The 17797-nt window shown below is 40.6% G+C and overlaps 1 protein-coding gene across 9 annotated transcripts in view; it reads right to left on the bottom strand.

The window, feature by feature from the left end:
- Window positions 1-17797, bottom strand: part of LOC115132127 (receptor-type tyrosine-protein phosphatase U-like) — a 310999-nt gene that overhangs the window by 129791 nt on the left and 163411 nt on the right. For all 9 annotated transcript variants that reach the window (XM_065020406.1, XM_065020409.1, XM_065020410.1 and 6 more), the window contains exon 4: window positions 1889-1970. In XM_065020406.1, coding sequence (XP_064876478.1) covers window positions 1889-1970 — 82 coding nt within the window. The remainder of the gene's footprint in view (window positions 1-1888; window positions 1971-17797) is intronic.

Here is a 17797-nt window from a genome sequence, read left to right as displayed (position 1 = left end):
AGGTCACCAGGTGCACAGTGTTTCCTCTGACACATTGGTGCGGCTGGCTTGGATGCTCGCTTCTGGGCTGGATGCGCACTGTGTTAAGAAGCAGTGCAGCTTGGATGGGTTGTGTTTCAGAGGGCGCATGGCTTTCGACCTTCGTCTCTCCCGTGCCCGTATGGGAGATGTAGCGATGCGACAAAATAGTAACTACTAACAATTGGATATCACTAAATTAGAGAGAAAAGGGGGTAAAATTCAATAAATACATAGAAGAAATTAAAATAAATAACGATAAGTGAGCAGTTGTAATCTGAATAAAGGGAAAATTGCCATTTTTGAACATGTTATTTAGAATGATTTATTTCTGTTTTAATAGGCCCACTGTGCCTATTTTTCAAAAATGATCAGTCTACATGTTAAGTGTAATTCCCCCATTGTAATTACCCAAGTTCTCTCTTAACTCCAGGACCACCGACAGCTTTTTGTTGTTGTTGCCTGATGTAGGACTCTAGTGCCAGAGACTCTAGTGCCAGAGACTCTAGTGCCAGAGAAGAGAGACTCTCAGACTGAAAACACATCCATTCATTTACGAAAAGATAGTCAACTTGAGTCACAGTTTAGACGATCGATAGATCAGCGTTCTAACTCTCCCTTGTGATAGTGTGGTGCAATGACACAATGCCACCATCTACCACTAATGGTCGGGGCAAACGTTTGTAACTTTTAAAGCATGAACCACTGTATATAGTGTATTACTTTTGACCGGAGACCATAGGGCTCTGATCAAAAGTAATGCAATTTGTAGGGAATAGGGTGCCATTTGGAATACAGCCCTTGACCTGAGCCTGCTCTCCTGTAGAGGTAATAGTTATGGGGACAGCAGGTGAGGAGAATAATGGCCAGGTAGCCTGTAGAAGCATATGTATGTTTGTAGGGAGGGGCTGCACTGAAGGAGGGAGGTTTTACTGGGGAAATATCCCAAAGGAACATCATGGTGTGTCAGACTGCTGTGAGTGCTACTGTGGGAGAGACAGAGGGTCCGCTATAAAGGCATTTAGTCAGGTTTATAGAAGGAAGGGGGTTGTGGGGGTGTTTGCACTGAGGACTGACGGGGGTGGGGGGTTACACTCTAAGAGAGGGGGTTAGCTATAATGGGGAAAACTCTCAGAGTGTCACCATGTGTCATTATGGTCCAGCTAGAGACCTCAGATTACTGCTGCTCTCGTCACGCCTTTGTGGAGAACAACATGTGAGGAGAGGCCCTTCACCTGCTGCCTGCTGTTTTCTTGGAACAGTGTGTGTGTGTGTGTGTGTGTGTGTGTGTGTGTGTGTGTGTGTGTGTGTGTGTGTGTGTGTGTGTGTGTGTGTGTGTGTGTGTGTGTGTGTGTGTGTGTGTGTGTGTGTGTGTTTCCAGGATCAGTATATTAGCTCTGGGAGAGTGGGCTCGTCTTGGTGACGGGGAGAGCGGAGCGACTAGCCGAGCCGGCAGGAAGATAAAGGTCACCAGCTCGCTGTCTGGTCGACCGGGACAAAAGGAGTGGCGCTGTGCAGCCATGAACCATGCGAAATCAGACAGGTGTCCACATACCAAAAGCCTCTCAGAACCGTCTCTGGCTTTGAGAGCAGTGCCTTCGCCACCGCTGATTACTGTACAGGCCTCTGTCCGTCTGTCTGTCCACCCACGCACCCATCACAGTCCTGAGACTTGGTCTGTCTGTCCACCTCCTAGAGCCCAGACACATATTGTCCCATTTCTTTGTAAAAGGTCACTGCGATGCGGTGCGTAGTTGATAGATTGGTATAGTGGTGCGCTGGGTTTTGTATGCTGGTGTGTTGGGGCGGTGTTCTCTGGGCTGATGTACATTGGGATGTTGGTGCTGTAGTGTGGAGGGTAGCTACTTACAGCAGGGGTAGTTGAGCAGCAGGATGTCATCAATGGCAATGTAGCCTCGCCGTTCTGCTGAGACGGATGCTTCAAACACCACCTGAGGACAGACAACAGAGAGATGAGAGGAGAATGGGACAGACAATTGAGAGATGAGATGAGAACGGCACAGACAATGGAGAGATGAGGAGGAGGGAAGAAAGGATTCCACGTTACGCAACACAGAGAGAGAAAGGACTGGAGGCAGAGAGAGTGAAGTCCTAATCAAACAGCTTGTCTTTGAATCCACGGAGGCCTGTCTGGTGGCAAATCCCACTACTCAAACATCCATAGTTTAGCATAGCCTCGTTTCACACAGTCATCTCTCCCTCTCTCCCTCCCGCTCTTTCAAACAACCATATTTCTCTCTCTTTTCATCAGAGAACACACACAGAACATGGGACCCACAGGAGTCATTGAGCGCTGCCAAAATCTCTACTCACTCATCTAAATGAATCCAGCGTCATGCAGAGAAACCAAAGTGAATCCCAGATCCCTCCCACAGGGAACCAAAGTGAATCCCAGATCCTTCCCACAGGGAACCAAAGTGAATCCCAGATCCCTCCCACAGGGAACCAAAGGGAATCCCAGATCCCTCCACAGGGAACCAAAGGGAATCCCAGATCCCTCCCACAGGGAACCAAAGTGAATCCCAGATCCCTCCCACAGGGAACCAAAGGGAATCCCAGATCCCTCCCACAGGGAACCAAAGTGAATCCCAGATCCCTCCCACAGGGAACCAAAGTGAATCCCAGATCCCTCCCACAGGGAACCAAAGTGAATCCCAGATCCCTCCCACAGGGAACCAAAGTGAATCCCAGATCCCTCCCACAGGGAACCAAAGTGAATCCCAGATCCCTCCCACAGGGAACCAAGGGGAATCTGGACCACTGAAAAATCATTACTGCCACAATAACCCATATCGTTTACTGAGGGACAGTTTACTATTTTACCGCAGAGGCACAACGAATACATAAACACTGCAGTCTATGCAGATGGGGTTTACTGCATTCATTGATTCCAGACTTCAAATAGCACTTCACATTCAAGTCATTTAGCCGGGCTTGATTGAGCTTTCCTGTCACAATGGACCCAATGGAAAAGTCACCGACAGCCACACAGTGTAAAGCTCTGCAAATGATCCTAAAAGCTCATCACAGACAATGATATGTTAGCTATGACTGAAACCAGCCGACTATGAAAGGTCAGATTCCAATATCACGCACTCCAACGAGTCTGGGGGCATCCCAAATGGCACCCTATTCCTTATATAGCAGCCCCGGTGTGTCTCTGTGTTGACCAACACATCAGGCTCTAAGTGCCTGGTCCAGACCAACAGCACCGCACAAGGCCTCCTCAGATGGACACAGGCCACGCTTCCCTGTCTGCTCATTTATTAGTATTCTTCATTCTTATGCGTGGGCACTTAGAGAAGTCTGGACGATTACCTTCTCCATTCATCAGGCACTGACACACCATGACGAGCACGCACTGGGGCTGACCCCATAGAAAATTGTTCAATGTTTTTTTTTAATCGTGGTGTACAAGACAGCTGTCTGATTCACGAGTGGACTGATCCATTGTGGAGGCCGTGGGGATGGCACAGTCCATCACTCTAAGGTATGTGCTATTGAAATTGTATATGGTTATATTATGTAAGAACAATGGTGCAACACAAATAAAACGAATCATTTATAACAAATGCACTTTCTCCCGCGTTGGATAGTGGTTGCTGTGTGCGGCTCTGAAACACAATGTGCTGTTGAATCGCCATCTTTTCCGCCATCTCTACCATGTTGCTAGAGTTAAGAGAGGAGAAAACAGCCCTTGACTTCTTGTCTAAGAAAAGTGAGGAGAGAGGAAACCCCAACTTAATTAGGTCTATAATCAATAGCCTAACTGTTAAATGTGCCTGTCTTTATAAGTCATCGATATATCTACAGAAATAAGACAGATCTTGCTTCTGCTGCCTGTTTGGGTGTTTGGCTGATAGCCTACTGATTCCGTGAGCACCAAGCCTCACGCAACAATTTCACTAATTCCTCTGTTTTTAATCTTTGCTATGCTGTAATAAAGGCTTTACACTGTTTTTCATTAGACCAACGCCTCTGGTATTATTTACCATTTATTTAGTGTTGTTTACACTGTTTTTCATTAGACCAGCGCCTCTGGTATTATTTACCATTTATTTAGTGTTGTTTACACTGTTTTTCATTAGACCAACGCCTCTGGTATTATTTACCATTTATTTAGTGTTGTTTACACTGTTTTTCATTAGACCAGCGCCTCTGGTATTATTTACCATTTATTTAGTGTTGTTTACACTGTTTTTCATTAGACCACTGTTTTTCATTAGACCAACCTCTGGTATTATTTACCATTTATTTAGTGTTGTTTTGTTTACACTGTTTTTCATTAGACCAGCGCCTCTGGTATTATTTACCATTTATTTAGTGTTGTTTACACTGTTTTTCATTAGACCAGCGCCTCTGGTATTATTTACCATTTATTTAGTGTTGTTTACACTGTTTTTCATTAGACCAGCGCCTCTGGTATTATTTACCATTTATTTAGTGTTGTTTACACTGTTTTTCATTAGACCAGCGCCTCTGGTATTATTTACCATTTATTTAGTGTTGTTTACACTGTTTTTCATTAGACCAGCGCCTCTGGTATTATTTACCATTTATTTAGTGTTGTTTACACTGTTTTTCATTAGACCAGCGCCTCTGGTATTATTTACCATTTATTTAGTGTTGTTTACACTGTTTTTCATTAGACCAGCGCCTCTGGTATTATTTACCATTTATTTAGTGTTGTTTACACTGTTTTTCATTAGACCAGCGCCTCTGGTATTATTTACCATTTATTTAGTGTTGTTTACACTGTTTTTCATTAGACCAGCGCCTCTGGTATTATTTACCATTTATTTAGTGTTGTTTACACTGTTTTTCATTAGACCAGCGCCTCTGGTATTATTTACCATTTATTTAGTGTTGTTTACACTGTTTTTCATTAGACCAGCGCCTCTGGTATTATTTACCATTTATTTAGTGTTGTTTACACTGTTTTTCATTAGACCAGCGCCTCTGGTATTATTTACCATTTATTTAGTGTTGTTTACACTGTTTTTCATTAGACCAGCGCCTCTGGTATTATTTACCATTTATTTAGTGTTGTTTACACTGTTTTTCATTAGACCAGCGCCTCTGGTATTATTTACCATTTATTTAGTGTTGTTTACACTGTTTTTCATTAGACCAGCGCCTCTGGTATTATTTACCATTTATTTAGTGTTGTTTACACTGTTTTTCATTAGACCAGCGCCTCTGGTATTATTTACCATTTATTTAGTGTTGTTTACACTGTTTTTCATTAGACCAGCGCCTCTGGTATTATTTACCATTTATTTAGTGTTGTTTACACTGTTTTTCATTAGACCAGCGCCTCTGGTATTATTTACCATTTATTTAGTGTTGTTTACACTGTTTTTCATTAGACCAGCGCCTCTGGTATTATTTACCATTTATTTAGTGTTGTTTACACTGTTTTTCATTAGACCAGCGCCTCTGGTATTATTTACCATTTATTTAGTGTTGTTTACACTGTTTTTCATTAGACCAGCGCCTCTGGTATTATTTACCATTTATTTAGTGTTGTTTACACTGTTTTTCATTAGACCAGCGCCTCTGGTATTATTTACCATTTATTTAGTGTTGTTTACACTGTTTTTCATTAGACCAGCGCCTCTGGTATTTTTACCATTTATTTAGTGTTGTTTTGTTTTTTAGACCACCATTTATTTAGTGTTGTTTACACTGTTTTTCATTAGACCAGCGCCTCTGGTATTATTTACCATTTATTTAGTGTTGTTTACACTGTTTTTCATTAGACCAGCGCCTCTGGTATTATTTACCATTTATTTAGTGTTGTTTACACTGTTTTTCATTAGACCAGCGCCTCTGGTATTATTTACCATTTATTTAGTGTTGTTTACACTGTTTTTCATTAGACCAGCGCCTCTGGTATTATTTACCATTTATTTAGTGTTGTTTACACTGTTTTTCATTAGACCAGCGCCTCTGGTATTATTTACCATTTATTTAGTGTTGTTTTGTTTACACTGTATTTTTCATTTATTTAGTGTTGACTGTTTTTCAGACCAGCGCCTCTGGTATTATTTACCATTTATTTAGTGTTGTTTACACTGTTTTTCATTAGACCAGCGCCTCTGGTATTATTTACCATTTATTTAGTGTTGTTTACACTGTTTTTCATTAGACCAGCGCCTCTGGTATTGTTTACCATTTACCATTTATTTAGTGTTGTTTACACTGTTTTTCATTAGACCAGCGCCTCTGGTATTATTTACCATTTATTTAGTGTTGTTTACACTGTTTTTCATTAGACCAGCGCCTCACTGTTTTTTAGACCAGCGCCTCTGGTATTATTTACCATTTATTTAGTGTTGTTTACACTGTTTTTCATTAGACCAGCGCCTCTGGTATTATTTACCATTTATTTAGTGTTGTTTACACTGTTTTTCATTAGACCAGCGCCTCTGGTATTATTTACCATTTATTTAGTGTTGTTTACACTGTTTTTCATTAGACCAGCGCCTCTGGTATTATTTACCATTTATTTAGTGTTGTTTACACTGTTTTCATTAGACCAGCGCCTCTGGTATTATTTACCATTTATTTAGTGTTGTTTACACTGTTTTTCATTAGACCAGCGCCTCTGGTATTATTTACCATTTATTTAGTGTTGTTTACACTGTTTTTCATTAGACCAGCGCCTCTGGTATTATTTACCATTTATTTAGTGTTGTTTACACTGTTTTTCATTAGACCAGCGCCTCTGGTATTATTTACCATTTATTTAGTGTTGTTTACACTGTTTTTCATTAGACCAGCGCCTCTGGTATTATTTACCATTTATTTAGTGTTGTTTACACTGTTTTTCATTAGACCAGCGCCTCTGGTATTATTTACCATTTATTTAGTGTTGTTTACACTGTTTTTCATTAGACCAGCGCCTCTGGTATTATTTACCATTTATTTAGTGTTGTTTACACTGTTTTTCATTAGACCAGCGCCTCTGGTATTATTTACCATTTATTTAGTGTTGTTTACACTGTTTTTCATTAGACCAGCGCCTCTGGTATTATTTACCATTTATTTAGTGTTGTTTACCTGTTTTTATTTAGTATTATTTACCATTTGTTGTTTACACTGGACCATTCTGGTATTATTTACCATTTATTTAGTGTTGTTTACACTGTTTTTCATTAGACCAGCGCCTCTGGTATTATTTACCATTTATTTAGTGTTGTTTACACTGTTTTTCATTAGACCAGCGCCTCTGGTATTATTTACCATTTATTTAGTGTTGTTTACACTGTTTTTCATTAGACCAGCGCCTCTGGTATTATTTACCATTTATTTAGTGTTGTTTACACTGTTTTTCATTAGACCAGCGCCTCTGGTATTATTTACCATTTATTTAGTGTTGTTTACACTGTTTTTCATTAGACCAGCGCCTCTGGTATTATTTACCATTTATTTAGTGTTGTTTACACTGTTTTTCATTAGACCAGCGCCTCTGGTATTATTTACCATTTATTTAGTGTTGTTTACACTGTTTTTCATTAGACCAGCGCCTCTGGTATTATTTACCATTTATTTAGTGTTGTTTACACTGTTGTTTTACCATTTATTTAGTGTTGTTTACACTTTTTCATTAGACCAGCGCCTCTGGTATTATTTACCATTTATTTAGTGTTGTTTACACTGTTTTTCATTAGACCAGCGCCTCTGGTATTATTTACCATTTATTTAGTGTTGTTTACACTTTTTCATTAGACCAGCGCCTCTGGTATTATTTACCATTTATTTAGTGTTGTTTACACTGTTTTTCATTAGACCAGCGCCTCTGGTATTATTTACCATTTATTTAGTGTTGTTTACACTGTTTTTCATTAGACCATTTACCATTTATTTAGTGTTGTTTACACTGTTTTTCATTAGACCAGCGCCTCTGGTATTATTTACCATTTATTTAGTGTTGTTTACACTGTTTTCATTAGACCAGCGCCTCTGGTATTATTACCATTTATTTAGTGTTGTTTACACTGTTTTTCATTAGACCAGCGCCTCTGGTATTATTTACCATTTATTTAGTGTTGTTTACACTGTTTTTCATTAGACCAGCTCTGGTATTATTTACCATTTATTTAGTGTTGTTTACACTGTTTTTCATTAGACCAGCGCCTCTGGTATTATTTACCATTTATTTAGTGTTGTTTACACTGTTTTTCATTAGACCAGCGCCTCTGGTATTATTTACCATTTATTTAGTGTTGTTTACACTGTTTTTCATTAGACCAGCGCCTCTGGTATTATTTACCATTTATTTAGTGTTGTTTACACTGTTTTTCATTAGACCAGCGCCTCTGGTATTATTTACCATTTATTTAGTGTTGTTTACACTGTTTTTCATTAGACCAGCGCCTCTGGTATTATTTACCATTTATTTAGTGTTGTTTACACTGTTTTTCATTAGACCAGCGCCTCTGGTATTATTTACCATTTATTTAGTGTTGTTTACACTGTTTTTCATTAGACCAGCGCCTCTGGTATTATTTACCATTTATTTAGTGTTGTTTACACTGTTTTTCATTAGACCAGCGCCTCTGGTATTATTTACCATTTATTTAGTGTTGTTTTTACCAGCGCCTCTGGTATTTTTCATTTATTTAGTGTTGTTTACACAGACCGCCTCTGGTATTATTTACCATTTATTTAGTGTTGTTTACACTGTTTTTCATTAGACCAGCGCCTCTGGTATTATTTACCATTTATTATTTACCTGTTTTATTTAGTGTTGTTTACACTGTTTTTCATTAGACCAGCGCCTCTGGTATTATTTACCATTTATTTAGTGTTGTTTACACTGTTTTTCATTAGACCAGCGCCTCTGGTATTATTTACCATTTATTTAGTGTTGTTTACACTGTTTTTCATTAGACCAGCGCCTCTGGTATTATTTACCATTTATTTAGTGTTGTTTACACTGTTTTTCATTAGACCAGTATTATTTACCATTTATTTAGTGTTGTTTACACTGTTTTTCTGGTATTATTTACCATTTATTTAGTGTTGTTTACACTGTTTTTCATTAGACCAGCGCCTCTGGTATTATTTACCATTTATTTAGTGTTGTTTACACTGTTTTTCATTAGACCAGCGCCTCTGGTATTATTTACCATTTATTTAGTGTTGTTTACACTGTTTTTCATTAGACCAGCGCCTCTGGTTTATTCATTTACCATTTATTTAGTGTTGTTTACTGTTTTTCATTAGACCAGCGCCTCTGGTATTATTTACCATTTATTTAGTGTTGTTTTGTTTTTTTACACTGTTTTTCATTAGACCAGCGCCTCTGGTATTATTTACCATTTATTTAGTGTTGTTTACACTGTTTTCATTAGACCAGCGCCTCTGGTATTATTTACCATTTATTTAGTGTTGTTTACACTGTTTTTCATTAGACCAGCGCCTCTGGTATTATTTACCATTTATTTAGTGTTGTTTACACTGTTTTTCATTAGACCAGCGCCTCTGGTATTATTTACCATTTATTTAGTGTTGTTTACACTGTTTTTCATTAGACCAGCGCCTCTGGTATTATTTACCATTTATTTAGTGTTGTTTGCACTGTTCCAAATTGTCCGAAAAATAATATTTCTAATAATACCCCTCCTTTTTCCTTGATCAAATTCTTATTGTTAATAGTATTATGATCATCATTATAATATTATAATAATAATAATTATAATATAATATATATTAATAAGTAATGTCATTGTCATTAGTAGACTTAGTATAGCAGCCTTGTATAACAGCCATCGAACTGTAGGCCTAAGAGCGCATCCTGTTTGGTCTTATTACTGCAATTAACTTAGGCCTATATTTCAATATAGGCTACTTTACCAATAAATACTTTTTGCATTCATGTCATCACACAGCATACGAGTCATTCCTGACGTGGAATGCATTGAAGCATTTTCGTTTTAAAATAAAATAGCAAAGCGACCATTGAATAATTAGCGTAAACAATAAATAGACCTAAACCGTTCCATTTGGGAAATTGCATTCACAAATGGATGTGACTGTTTTTAAGTCTTTGCTGTAATAACTTTTTGGTCAACCAATATTTTTTGGGGTCGGGGACAAGCCCTAACACACACACACCTCCACACACCTGGCCATCCATTCATTTGCTCAGCACTGCACAGAGCCTTGACCCTACCTGACTATCAGTATCAGACCGTGCTCAGAGCAGAAAGGGAGAGGGGGGATAGAGAGGTAGCGAGAGATGGGGAAAGAGAGAAATGGAAAGAGAGTGACAGAGAGAGGGGCAGAGAAAGAGAGAAAGAAAAAGGGACAGAGAGAGGGAGAGGGAGAGAGAGAGAGAGAGAGAGAGAGAGAGAGAGAGAAAGAAGGAGGGAGGGAGCGAAATATAAGGAGAGATGGTGTAGGCTAAGCTACATTGACATTGGCAGTCACGATAGGCCTGATAGCATCATAAATATTTGATAGCAAAGTTCCCCCACACCTGCAACACCCTCATCTCCAATACCCACACAGGCAAAGAAAGGAAACATCTATCTATCACTGCACTCAAAGTAAAGGTGGATTTGTTCAAAGGAACAGAATCGTCATCAGTTCTAGGTTGTGACAGTCTTCCTGCTTTATTTACCTATTTCCTCTTGTTGCAACCACGCAGAGCTACAAAGAGAACGGGGAAAGGAGCAAGGTAGATATTACACTTCCAAAAAACAACAGTGATGTGAGAATCAAGGCCAGGCTTGTTGAAACTAGTGAGGTGTTGCTGTGCTGTGCCTGCTGCTGTCTGTCTCTCAGGCTATAGAGCTGTTTCATCATCCAAGCAGAGAGAGATGGGAGAAATAATACCAGACACCAAACTCTAAATACGGATCACAAAAACACTGCCTTCAGATACCGGGAGGAGGGATGAGGCAGGACGAGGGGAAGGAAGAAGAGGGATAAAAGGGAAAAAAGGAAAATTCACTCATACATTTTAACATGAGCTTCCCTCTCCCCCTAGCTGCTGCAGCTCCAGTTCAGTTCACCTCATAAAACCCAACGGTGCAGAGTTACACACTTCTCCATGCTGAATCCCTGCTCTGTTCCCTTCCCCGTCCTCGAAGGGAACACATACAATCAGCTGGCTGGCTGGATTGGTGGCTGGCTGACTGGTTGGCTCGCTGGTAGGCTGGCTGGTTTGTTGGCTGGCTGGCTGGTTTGTTGGCTGGCTGCTGGCGATAAAGGATTGCAATAAAGAGGATTTGTTGGGTAATTAATATTTCTGGATTCTAGTTTTCCTTTTCATCGCTATGGGAGTTATTTATGCACGTGGTCTTATGATAAAGCTTGTACACGGACAGACTCCATCGATCCGCACAAGTGGTTTAATTAATTCAACAGCTTCAGAAACCGTTGGAGAAACAGGAACATGTTGCACAGTTATTGCCAGAATGTTCTGTTGATGGATTTGTTTTGGTTAATAAAGTGGAATGAGGGTAGAATGGTATTGACTGGTATTGACATTGTGGCAGTAAAACACAGTAATTTATGACCTGAGATTCAGTGGACCTCGTTCAGCTAGTAGGCTGAGGAAATGGACACACACAACTACAGTGCCTTCAGAAAGTATTCAACGTTGTATTGAATTTGTTTCAACACTTCATTGCTTTGCCACATTTTTCCAGTATTACTTTAGAGCCTTGTTGCAAACAAGATGCATGTTTTAAAACATTTTTATTCTTCACAGGCTTCCTTCTTTTCACTCTGTCAATTAACTTAGTATTGTGGAGTAACTACAATGTTGTTGATCCATCCTCCGTTTTCTCCTATCACAGCAACTCTAACTGTTTTAAAGTCACCATTGGCCTCATGGTGAAATCCCTGAGCGGTTTCCTTCCTCTCTGGCAACTGAGTTAGGAAGAACGCCTGTATCTTTGTAGTGACTGCTAGCGGGGCACCTGTCGACAACTTCCGGTGAAATTGGAGGGTGCGCAATTCAAATAAATAATTATACAAATTATAGATATTAAACATCTAGGTACATACAAGTGTCTTACATCGGTTAAAAGCTTAATTTATTGATCATCTAACTGCATTGTCCGATTTACAATAGGCTTTACAGCGAAAGAATGCCATGCGATTGTTTGAGGACGGCGCACCACATCAACATATTTTTCCACCGGCACAGGCTTCATAAAATCACAAATAGCGATTAAATATTCACTCAATCTTTGAAAATCTTCCTCTGATTTGGAATCCAAATGGTTGCTACAACATTCCAAAAAGTCTGTTTAGTTGGGGCCAATGATTTGAGTAATCCACTCGTTCAACATGCAGTCGTTCAAGAAAATACATTTCTTCTTAATCCTCAGGTACCCTAAAATGTAATTAAACTATAATATTTCATACGGAAATAAGTATGTTCAATAGGAAAGCAAAATTAGCAGGTGCGCGTCCTCTTTGTCGCTCGCACACAGACTGGTTTTGAACACCCAGTATTAAACTCCCAGTATTAAAACTCAAAATTCTTCCTCGTTTGGGAAGAAACAAGCCTGAAACCTTGAACAAAGACTGTTGACATCTAGTGTAAGACATAGGAATTCCAATCTGGGAGCTGGATTTAGATATGACCCTATACGTTCCATTGTAAGAGCATGGGCTCTCAAATACAAAAAATTCCGGTTGGTTTTTCTTTGGATTTTCTCCTACCATATCTATTGTGTTATAGTCTCCTACATTATTTTAACATTTATACAAACTTCAGAGTGTTTTCTTTCCAATGGTACCAATTATATGCATATCCTGGCTTCTGGGTTTGAGTAACAGGCAGTTTACTTTGGGCACTTCAGTCAGGCATAAATTCAGAAGAAAAGACCCTACCCCTAACAAGTTTTAATAACTTCACTTCATGCTCAAAGGGATATTCAATGTCTGTTTTTTTATATCCATCTACCAATAGGTACCCTTCTTTGCGAAGCATTAGAAAACCTCCCTGGTCTTTGTGGTTGAATCTGTGGTTGAAAATCACTACTAGACTGAAGGACCTTACAGATAATTGTATGTGTGGGGTACAGAGATGAGCTAGACATTCATAAATCATGTTAAACACTATTATTGCACACAGAGTGAGTCCATGCAACTGATTACGTGACTTGTTAAGCACATTTTTACCCCTGAACTTATTTAGATGAGAAAATGCGAGAAAAAAAGTCCTCCTCCTTCCTCCAGTTTTCTGGCTTGGTTCCATTCCCCTGTACCTCGTCTCCTAAAACCCAGGCTGTTCTCTGAGCCTGCCCAGGACTGATAGCACCAAGAGCCATGAATAATCAGAATTCAACCAGAAAGACAAACACCCAATTGAGACTCTGCAAGCAGAATTCTGCAAAAATATAATTTGTGTACAACGCAAAACCCCAAACAATGCACGCAGAGCAGAATTAGGTCCATTACCGCTAGTATCAAAATCCAGAAAAGAGCTGTTAAATTTTACAACGACCTAAAAGGAGGCGATGCCCACAAATTCCACCATCTCACCTACAGAGAGATGAACCTATAGAAGAGTCCCCTCAGCCAGCTGGTTCTGGGGCTCTGCTCACAAACACAAACCGACTTCACAGAACCCCAGGACAGAAACATATTCAAACCTATCCAAATTAAGAGAAAGCTTAAAGATAACTATTTTACACACTGGAAAGAATCAACCAGAAAACAGAACAAATTAGAATGCTATCTGGCCCTAAACAGAGAATACACAGTAGCAGAATACCTGACCACTGTGACTGACCCCAAATTAAGAAAATGCTTGACTATGTACAGACTCAGTGAGCATAGCCTTGCTATTGAGAAGCCACCACAGCATATCTTCTCTCGAGAGTCAGGTCACTGCCCACAAAATGAGGTGGAAACTGAGGTACACTTCCTAACCTCCTGCCAAATGTATGACCAAATTAGAGAGACTGTATTTCCCACAGATCACACAGACGCACAAAAACATTGAAAACAAATCAAACATTGCTAAACTCCCATATCTGTTAGGCAAAATACCACAGTGTGCCATCACAGCAGCAAAGTTTGTGACCCGTTGCCATGACAAAAGGACAACCAGAGGAGCACAAACAATATTGTAAATACAACCTATATTGATCTGTTTCTTTTCAACTACTTGCACATTGTTATAACAGTGTACATAGCCAATAATAAAACGTTTGAAATGTCTATTCTTTTAAACCTTTTGTGAGTCTAATGTTCACTAATGTTTATTTCCCTTTTGTTTATTGTCTATTCCATTTGCCTTGGCAATGTAAACATGTTTCTCATGCCAATAAACTCCTTTGAATTAAATTGAGAGAGAGAGAGAGAGCGAGAGAGAGCGAGAGAGAGCGAGAGAGAGCGAGAGAGAGAGAGCGAGAGAGAGAGAGAGAGAGAGAGAGAGATGAAGGAGGGGTAAATACAATGTTCCAGCTGTGCAGAGACAGGTGCTCTACTCCCTGCACCACAGAATATACCCTGCTACAAGTACACCTGCTAGACCCTCTATACACACACTGTCAAGTACACTAGCGTGTAGACTCTGTGTGTAGACACTAGTGTGTAGACTCCTAGTATATAAACACTTTCAAGTACAACAAGTACACTCTCTAGGCTACAGCCTGTTCCCTCTGAGCCCTGTATGCACAAACTGCTAAGATAAAGTACCATCTTCAATTTCTCAGGCTTTCTAGTTGTGTTTACACTAGAAAGAGAGAGAGACAGAAGAGAGATAGCCCAAGAGAGACATGGGGAGAGGAGAGAGAGACAGAGTGAAACAGATAGAGCTAGTCAGAGATGTGGAGAGAGACAGACAGAAGGAAGAGAGCCCAAGAGAGAGGTGGGGAGAGAGAGAGACAGAGAGACACATGTGGAGAGAGAGAGACAGAGAGATTGTTAGGGAGATATGGAGAGAGAGACAGAGACTGAGGAGAGACACATTTAAGTCTGAGGGCCGCTGTGATGAACTCACTGTCTTTATCTCTCTTTAGTCTTTAGTGCTACAGCTATTAACTTCGCTCCTAAGCAGGATTTCACAAAACGAGGAGAACGTCTTGAGAGCTTCATATGAATATTTAGATAGTGTTTGCAGCTACTTCTCCTATTAAACTCAATCACCTCAACTCTCCCTCTTTAAGATATCAAAAGCCTGGGACTGTTCACCTGCCACTGATACCAAAGTAGCAAGCTTCTCACCTACACTCTAGCCGACAAGACACATCTGAATAGTCTACTATTACTTGAGGCAGAGACAATGAATGGTAATGGCACTTCACTGACTGCTCTGTTCTTTGTGATTGCTTTGGGGGCTATAGCTAGCTCAGTCTCTGATCAATCTCCAACTACAGAGCACGTAGTCCATCTTTCTCCTCCAGGCTGTCTCCTGCTGGCCCTTGGGGGCTTCTCAGAGAAACCTGATCGCCATCTCTCTCGCTCGCTCGCTCGCTCTCCCTCTTTCTTTTAAAGCCCATGTGAAGCAGTCCCTTTCTCTCTTATCTTTTTTCTCTCTTCTCTGTCTGTCTGTTCCTGGCTGTTGGTCAGGGTCCCGTGGGGCCGATCTGTTGGATGGGACTGCTGGACAGTGATCCTTATCTGGGGGATTGGATGAGTGGGCCCTCTGGGGCCTTCACTAGCACTTTGAGCTGTGACAGAGAGAGAAAGGGAGAGGAGGACAGAGGGAGAGGGGGAAAGAGTAGAAGATAGATCATGGCAGAGAAGGGGAGAGGAATAGGGGGTGAAAAGGAGAGGGGGGAGGGGGGAAGGAACATGGGAGGCAGTGAGACTGCCCCTTCACAGTACAGTCAGGGAGACGCATCACTGCAGGGCAGGATTAAAACCCTGCACCGGTCATCCCCTCAGTCTTTTACCTGCTTCATTACTTGCAGCCGAACCTCTTACTGCTCTATGGGACCAACAAAGCAATCTGTCCCATGTCTGTCTGTGTGCCTGGGGGGGAGTCTTAAGATGTCACACCCACCCACACGTCTTCATTTCCACTTACATAACACATAACACCCAGGCTGCTTCAGCGTACACACACACATTATCAGGGTTGTAAATGACTTAAATGTAAATGTAATGTAAATGGTAAATCATACCTCTAATGGATTTCTAATTTCAGACAGACGCAACAAATACAGCTCTACTTTCACCTAACCACCAGGCCAGGCAAGGCTTGGTCTGATTGGATATTGGATCCCAACGCCCCTGTGTCCCATATCCCCTTTCCCTTCAAATGGTCACACACACACACACACACACACACACACACACACACACACACACACACACACACACACACACACATATACACATACACATACACACGCACAAACCCTCTTTCACCGTGTGAAAAAGGTGGGAGACTGTGGCGGGGGCGAGAGAACCCCCTTGATGTTGCTGCACAAGAGAGGAAGAAAAGCATTAACTCTTAATCACTATGGGGTTGTGTTGTTGGCCTGGAAGCTGAGGATACTACCACACAACACTGATCCACACCGGCCCTAATCTCATTTAGGATGTGTTGATTTATTGAGATGTGTCTGGGACCAGGCTCAGAACTCTGAGAGCAGACCAAGGTAATGGAGGCAAACACTCCTCTACTGAGGGTCACACAGAATTGAGGTCAATTGACTGTTCAGCTGAGCCACACTCACTCCCCCAATCTTTTACTGCTGCCATTGATTTCAAAGGGAGAGAAAACATGCACACAGAACAGACGCACAGGCATACACAGAAACACACACACAGCTATTGGCTTCTCGTTAAGGGCGTTTTGGAGGAGGGCGAATGAGAGACAGCTAGAGGTATAAATCATAGGATTTAATGAGGCAGCTTCCAAACAGCCCACCACACACACACACACACACACACACACACTAGCCATAACAACACCATCAACTAAACCCAGGGCAGAACAAAGAGATATTTATGACTCTGCTGCACTGGGGGAAATTAAGCCATACATATATGTAAACATAAAACAAATACTCTAATAAAGTACATTTATACTCCCATGTTGTCACTATGAAATAGTGCAGCAGTGTTTCCCTACCCACTCCTCTGGGACCAACTGGTCATTTGCACATATTTGCTCTATTCCAGGAGCACAAGCACAATAGATTAAATGAATTACGGCTTGATGATTCCCAGCTAGCAAGCATACTATGGTGAACCAATAGCGGCCCGTCTCTGGCATAGTTTGCGGCCCGCAGCTGCAGTTTAATCAGTGCTGGAATAGAACATACAGTACCTCCTCATTCAAGGGTTTTTCTACATCATGAAGCTGGTTGAGAGAATGCCAAGAGTGTGCAAAGCTGTCATCAAGGCAAAGGGTGGCTACTTTGAAGAATCTCAAATATAAAATATGTTTTGATTTGTTTAACACTTTTTTGGTTACTACGTGATTCCATATGTGTTATTTCATAGTTTTGATGTCTTCACAATTATTCTACAATGTAAAAGATAGTAAAAAATAAACAAAAACCCTGGAATGAGTAGGTGTATCCAAACTTTTGACTGGTACTGTATGTGTAATCAATCAATCAACCAACCAATCAACCATTAGTTAGAACTCAACTGGTAATCACTGGGCAAGAAGGTGCTAATGGCTAGCTCCATCTGGTGCCACTCATCCTAACCCTCTCCGCATAGCATTGTCTCTCCCCTGGTATTTGCTGGGCCAGAAGGTGCCAACGACATAGCATTAGACATATAATTAGCAAAATGTATGTGTTAACACATATGTATC

Source organism: Oncorhynchus nerka, linkage group LG7, assembly GCF_034236695.1.
Source record: "Oncorhynchus nerka isolate Pitt River linkage group LG7, Oner_Uvic_2.0, whole genome shotgun sequence".
NCBI lineage: Eukaryota > Metazoa > Chordata > Actinopteri > Salmoniformes > Salmonidae > Oncorhynchus > Oncorhynchus nerka.
The sequence above is the reverse complement of the archived record's forward strand: the minus strand, read 5'-3'. Positions and strand labels throughout refer to the sequence as shown.